The sequence below is a fragment of the Merops nubicus genome, unplaced genomic scaffold (assembly GCF_000691845.1).
Source record: "Merops nubicus isolate BGI_N331 unplaced genomic scaffold, ASM69184v1 scaffold187, whole genome shotgun sequence".
Classification (NCBI taxonomy): domain Eukaryota; kingdom Metazoa; phylum Chordata; class Aves; order Coraciiformes; family Meropidae; genus Merops; species Merops nubicus.
The window spans coordinates 4488-11489 of NW_008618109.1; the positions used below are offsets into that span (position 1 = coordinate 4488).

The 7002-nt window shown below is 51.3% G+C and overlaps 1 protein-coding gene across 1 annotated transcript in view; it reads right to left on the bottom strand.

The window, feature by feature from the left end:
* Nucleotides 1-4678: 4678 nt before the first annotated feature.
* Nucleotides 4679-7002, bottom strand: part of KLHL10 (kelch-like family member 10) — a 4175-nt gene continuing 1851 nt past the window's right edge. The window contains exons 3-5 of the mRNA XM_008943316.1: nucleotides 6461-7002; nucleotides 5578-5727; nucleotides 4679-5053 (exon numbers count right to left, since the gene is read on the bottom strand). The exon at nucleotides 6461-7002 is cut by the window's right edge and continues 73 nt beyond it. Coding sequence (XP_008941564.1) covers nucleotides 4679-5053; nucleotides 5578-5727; nucleotides 6461-7002 — 1067 coding nt within the window. The remainder of the gene's footprint in view (nucleotides 5054-5577; nucleotides 5728-6460) is intronic.

Genomic DNA, 7002 nt, shown 5'->3' on the forward strand with positions numbered 1-7002 from the left:
ATAACAGTGAAAATTGTAAACAGGCCTGAGCAGAGTGTTGGCAGCCAGAGAACAGCACTTTGCACAAATCCTGCTGGGGCCAGATTATCCTTGACTTGACTTTCCTGATCTTTTGGTATGCTGCTGGGTAGACGTCCTTCTGAACTCCATCTCCTGTTTTTCCACTTTCATTCCTGAACTCGATTATCCTCTCTCCCCTGTGTTTGAGACAGTTTTGGTTCACTTACTTCACACTTATCTTTTTCAAAAAGTGTCTGTGTTTACAGTTTAGCTCATTTAACTTTGGTTTTCCTCTCTCTCGTGCCACAATTATGTGCTATAACTGATAATTTATGCTTGGGGGATAAAGGAAAATAAAGGAGACTTGGTTCCAAAACTGCCTAGCTATTTAGCAAGGCCAGCTCCTTCCAAAGTGCTCTCTACTGCTGGTAAACACCTTGCAAATCCTGCAGACATCCCTGGGCTGGGGTGGTGTCTGCAGCCCAAATGTGGGGCATCCTTCCCTATAAAAGCAATAATATTTTTAATGGTATATTTGGCCTTGAATTAGAAGCCACACCAGAGATGGTGGTGTGGGAGAGAGCCTTGAGTTCAGTTAATTTGTCCTCCATCTATAAATGTCTCCAGTAGCTCTCAGAGCTGCAATCACCCAGACTTTGGGTTTGCTTTCCCTCTCTTGGTGGTGGTTGGGGGATTTGGGGGGTTGTCAGGAGTTACAGAGCTGCTGCTGGTGGAGAGGAGCACGGCAGGTTTTGGGTGGATGTGCTGGTGTAGAACTGTAGAATCCCAGACTGGGTTGGATTGGAAAGGACTTCAAAAGTCATCCAGTCCCACCCCCCTGCAGGGACAGGGACATCCCCAGCTAGAGCAGGGTGCTCAGAGCCCTGGCCAACCTCACCTGGGATGGTGCCAGGGATGGGGCATCCACATCATCTCTGGGCAGGTAAATGACCTTAAATTAAAGGTAAATGACCAAAGGATCATCTGGAGCCTGTTTCATGCATAAGACCTTTTGCAAAGGAACTGTGAGAAGTCCCCAGAAAACAAGGATAACGAAGCAGCTGATTGGTTTCGGGTGAACAGAAATTCCACATCAGATTAATTAACAAATCCAGTGTGTTTATACATGTGTGCAATCAACTGTCCCCAACACCTCCCTGTTCCTCTTATCTCCTGACAAAAGGGGAAGCATTCACTTAGCAAACAGAGGCTTTAAAAGGGTGATTAAACAGAGCTCAGGCGATAATAAACCCATTTAATGAGCAAGGTCTTTCTGGGCTTGCCGTTTAAGTGACTTTTGAGGGAACAAGAGCTCTAGCCAAAAATCTGCTCTCCACAGCCATGCGTCTGCACTGCCCATGTGCACACTGGTGGCACTTGTGGGGCCCTTGTGAAGTTCCAGCCCCATCCCTTTGGTGAAGTGTTGGAAAGCCAACTACAGGGCAGCATCTCCTTCACTGCTGTCAAGGGTTAGGGTCAGGGTCAGCCACCAAATAAGTGACAGACATTCTCTGCTAAACCCTCTCCCTTCCCAAGGGGAAGGAAAAAAGAGAGAGATTTATGGATTGAAAAACTATAATAGCTTTAATGAAGGTAATAACAATGGAATGAAATAGATACAAATACCTACAAAGCCACTAATGGACCCAGCTCCCCTGATGGCAATTCCATCCCCATCCCCACTGGAGCTGTGGGGCAGGCACTGGGGGAGCCCCAGACTGGACTCAGCAGCAGATGGGAACCAGATTTGGGAGCTGGATTCAGGAACACACAGACTGGGATCAAAGGCAGAATGGACAGAGTCCTCCTGGGACACCAGCCCCTGAAGAAGAGGCTTGACCCTGGTGCTCCCTCAGCTTTCCCCTGACCATGCCACACATGGGGTGCAATCCCTGGCTGGGCAGTTTGGGGTCACCTGCCCTGGCCCCTCCTCCCCACAGGTGCCCCCCAACGTGGGGCACAGGACTGAGCAGTGCCCTTGGGCTGCCCAGGGGCAGGTCCCAGCCAGAGCCTTCCTACACAGCCCAACCTTGGTGGTGACTCTGCCCACGGAGCCTGATCCCTGCTGGGAGCAGAGACTGGCTGTGGGCATCTGCCCTCAGCTTCAGAAAGGGCCACACTGAGGAGAGACCCAGCTGGGACCTGACACCACTGCCCAGGGCCTGTTCTGCTCCAGCTCAGAGCAGGACAGCCATGATGCTGAGGATGTTTTCTCACCATCTGCCATGGAGAGGAGGGATCTGCTGTCTCCTGTGTTAGTGCCTGAGCATGTCCCTGACATTGCTGTAGTTAATGTATGCTCGAAAAACCTTGGAAACAGTGTGCTGAAGATGAGTAGTTCCATCTGCAAACATAACTGGTGTAGATTTCACATCTCTGGTGAACAAGGGAGAATTGGCTGCTCAGAAGGCATGGACTAAACACAGCATCAGGGCATCCTCCCCTGCCCTTCTGTAGTGGGTGCTCCAAGGAGCTCCATTCATCGACAAAACCCCAGCACCTCCCCAAACAAGATGTCTCTAAGGCCACTGAGACATTTGCAGTCACCAGTTCTGCTGGACTTTTGGGCTGCCTGGCTTGGAAACAGTTAAATGCTCAACCAAAGGATGCCTGGGGAGAAGTTTCCAGCTGTTCGAGGAGGACATTGGAGGCATGAGGCAAATTAAATTTCATTTTTAGACTCCTTTCCCGTAGCGCTTTCAGAGCTGTTTTTTTTTCCTGGCTGATGCTGGGAGGGTAAGCACACAGCTGCTTCCCCAGCACTGTCCCAGAAAAGTGACACCTCATTTATTCCAGGAAGGAGAGAGCCGCCCTCACACCCAATTAGGCAGGGAGGTGAGTGGGGAGCTGGGGATGTGCCGCCTCCTGCAGCTGCTGCCCGTGCCCCTCTCCTTGCTCACTCGGGATGCAAACGTGCCAGCTTCCAGGAAAAAAACTCCTGCCTTTCTAGGGGATGCTCCTCGTTTCGATTGGCTTCTTGTTTCCAGCTGGAAATTTGGCTTTCCTTGTTCCTGACACAGCAAAGGGGTGAGCCAAGACCCTGCTCTGTGTGCACAGCCCCTGCCCCTTATCCTCTCTCTTCTAGTTGATTTTTCCCAGCCTAAAATAAATCAACTTTCCCACAAATGGAAAATCTCCTTGACACAGCTTCATTTCTTGGCCTCCCCCATCTTCCCAGGGAGGTTGGTACCACGAGCTCCTGCAGCACCGGGTGGGAGGAGCATCCCCATGGGCTGGGATGCCCGACGACTTTGGGAGATAAAATTTGCACTGTTTTCCTGCAGTGCCCACTTTTATTGACATCATATCACTGAGCAAAGCTGAGTGCTCCTTCCCAGCTGGGCTGGCTCCCTGGAGTCTTGTATTCCTGCAATGATTTTGTCAAATTGATGCTTCCATCCCTCTGCAAGGCTTGTAAACGGGTATTAAGTGAGGCCATTTGCCCTGCTCTGCTCCTCCATAACCTTGTCAAAAAAATGCTGAGATTCCTCCTAATGTGCTTTTAATTTGCCTTTCACACTGAAAATGTCTCAACCAGAGGCGAGCCCTGTGCTGGATGGGGCCAGCAGCACCCATCCCTCCTTCCAGCTCAGCTTTGTAGGTTCAGGCTCTTCTCTCTGTTTTTTGTTTGATCAGCTTTGCAGCAGTAATTTAGAAACAACAAAATCTGATAGCAGGGATGTTTGAAACCATCCCATTCTGGCTGAAATGGGAAGCTGCAAGAAAGGCAAAGCAGAGTGGCTCTGCAAAACCCATGGCTGTGATGCTGTCCTCCAATCAAAGGTGACTGAGATGAAGGAGGTGCTGAGAAGACTGCGTAACGAGGGAGGCTGAGAAGAAGTTGCATAACTGGTTCCAAGCAAGATCATGGAGCAGATCCTTGTGGAAACTATGCTAGGGCACATGGGAAATAAGGACTTCATTGGTGAGAGCCAACAAGGCTTCACTGAGGGCAAATCATGCCTGACACATTTGGTGGCCTTCTACAGTGAGGTTATGGTGTAGGTAGATAAGGGAAGAGCAACTGACTTCATCTACCTGGGCTTGTGCAAAGCACTCAACACCATCCTGGGTGACATCCTTGTCTCTGAGTTGGAGACACAGGGGTTGGATGATGGATGAACCACCCAGTGGATAAGGAATTGTCTGGATGGTTGTGCTCAAAGAGTTGCAATCAACAGCTTGGTGTCCAAGTGAGGCCCAGTGATGAGTGGTGTCCCTCAGGGGTCAGCGCTGGGGTGATGGTAGGATGAAAGGCAACGGGTTTATACTGACAGAGGGAACATTTAGATTGGATGTAGGGAAGAAGTTCTTCACTGTGAGGGTGGTGAGACACTGGCACAGGTTGGAAGTGTTCAGGAGTGGGTTGGATGGGGCTTTGAGCAACCTGCTCTAGTGGGAGGAGTCTCTGCCCACGGGAGGGGAGTTGAAACTAGATGATCTTTAAGGTTCTTTCCAACCCAAGCCACTCCATGAGTCTAGGATAAGAAATTAAAGAAAACAACCCTTTTATTTCTCTAGCATCCTGCTGTACCTCTTATTTTCCGGGTTGCTATCAGGCTGTGGCCAATGCACACATTTTGTGATGCCACAGAAGGAACCTTTTAAATCCTAGTTATTCTTTTGGCCTATTCCAAGTGTTCTTATTTTCCAATAAGTGAAGCCATTCATTTGCTGCTCAGAAGACTTTAGTTACATGGAGCTCTTCTTCTTCAACACAGGTTGAAGAAGAGTTGCCCAGCTGGCAGTCTCTTTTGGGAACGTACTCCTGGATGTTGGGTAGACCTGACAGGACACTGCAGCTGAGAGCACTGCGGTGTACGCCCATGTTGTGGGCAGTGTGCCACTCGTTAGTGCTCTTGTCATAATACTCACTGCTGAAAGTAGTAGAGAAGCCATTGAAGCCCCCAGCCACGAACAAACAGTCCTCCAACACTTCAATGCCAAAGTTGCTGCGAGGACTGAACATGCTGGGGACCTCGTGCCACATGTTGGCTGCTGGGTTGTAAGCTTCCATGCTCTGGAGCTGGATGAATCCATCAAATCCTCCAGCCTGTGGATGCCAAAGGGACAGAGGTGAAATGGGCTTTTCCTCCAAGTCATCTGCAGCATCCTGCACACAGGGAAGGTGCTCAGTGGTCCTGCCCCCGTGACTTCAGCCTGAGCCCTGTGGAGAGTGTGTGATCTCAATCACAGCTTCTCCCATCTCAGCCTGCTCCCACGTTCTTCTGGAGCTTCCACAGGTATTTTGTGGAGCTGCCAGACCTCACGTTCCTGTGGGGGTTAGATGCAGTGCACGGGTGGGATAAACAGGGCCAGGAGAATGTCCTGTGCTGCCAACGCTGGCAGAACAATTTTGTTGCTGCAGCTGATTAAGAATTGTCCCTGTGGTTTTTGTAACAAAAAGTGTGCGGGTGATAATGTTCTCAGGAGGCATTTTGACCACTCTGACTCTGACTTTCCTCCCTAAAAGTCACTTAACAAGCAAAATGGCCATGAACCTGGAAAACTAGGAAATGCAGGAAAAGGGCTACAAGTGGTGAGTGGTGCTGGAGCAGAGGCACCACGTCCCCTTACCGCATACACTTTGTTTCCATAGGCGACCACACCCAGTCCACTTCTCCTGCTGCCCATGGGGGCTATGAAGGTCCATTGGTTGGTAGTGGCATTGTAGACTTCAGCGGTCATCAAGCATTCGTTTCCATTGAACCCACCACAGACATACACCTGTCCACAAGAGGAAAAGGGTGTGAGCAGAAAGGTTATGCACCTGGTGGGAGAACGCGCTGAAGAGAAAAGGAATGGTGGAGCTGGAATTTTTGGGCTTTGTTTTGTTTCAGTTGGATGAGAATCGACCTGTCATGTTAGGTTTGAAGCAGGGGAAGTGCTGTGAGCTATGTCATCAGGATTTGGACCCGTTCTTTCCTGAGCCACAGGAAGCCCATGTGGGGTTTTGCTTGTGGCCAGGAAAAGCACTGGCCAGCAGTAGAACATGGGTGGTGAGCAGCTCTGGAGGAGTTTAGTCACTGCTCTCTGCAGCTCTACCACAGCAGTCCAATGCTGCCCCTTGGAGATCTTGATACCTGTAGCTCCAGGATTTCATGAATTAGGTTTACGTGAACTTTCTTCCTCTTTCTTTTGAATGGTTCATCACATTACAGAGAACATTTATTACCTTCCACAGCTCCTCTTTCTAGCTAGATGAAGAGCTCAGTAGAACTCAGATACAGGGGCCAGGAAAAGGCTGAGCTCTGGGACAGTCCCCACCACGATGGGTGCCCTGTGAGAGGACAGGAACTTGCTCGCCTCGTCTTGCTACTCACTGGTGTCGGGTTCCTTGTCCCGCTCCCCATCCTTCAACTTTAACCGCTTTCACAATCGGACTCCGTGCTCTTAAAGGTCTTTTCCAGCCTAACCGATTCAGTGCTGCCGTGACTCCACAACCTCCCTGGCCCTTCACCTTGTCGTGCAGCGTGGTGGCGCTGGCGTCGCTCCTCTCCTCGTGCATGGGGGCGATCATGGTCCACTGGTTGGCCGTGGGCTCGTACCGCTCGGCCGAGCTGAGGCGCACGTGCCCGTCGTAGCCGCCCAGGGCGTAGATGCTCCTGTGGAGGACGGCGACGCTGACGTAGCAGCGCTGCGAGTGCATGGGGGACACCTCCTGCCACCTTCTCCGGAGGGGGTCGAAGCGCCTGACGCTGCTCAAGCAATCCACGCTGTCGAACCCCCCGATGACGTAGACGAAGCCTTCCAAAGCGGCGGTGCCGTGGTAGGCGAGGGGATCCTCGGGCTCGCACGTGGCCTTCACCCACTGGTCTGCACGGGCGTCGTAGATCTCCACGGTGTTGATTGGGCTCTCCCCGCTCCAGCCCCCGATGGCCAACAAGATGGCAAAGGGCAGCCGAGGGCAGCTGAGGGGGTTGGTGAAGCTGGAAGATGCTGGGCCGTACATAGTGAGCTTGTACATTTCTGCCAGTGCCTCCATGAGGAGGACGCGGCATT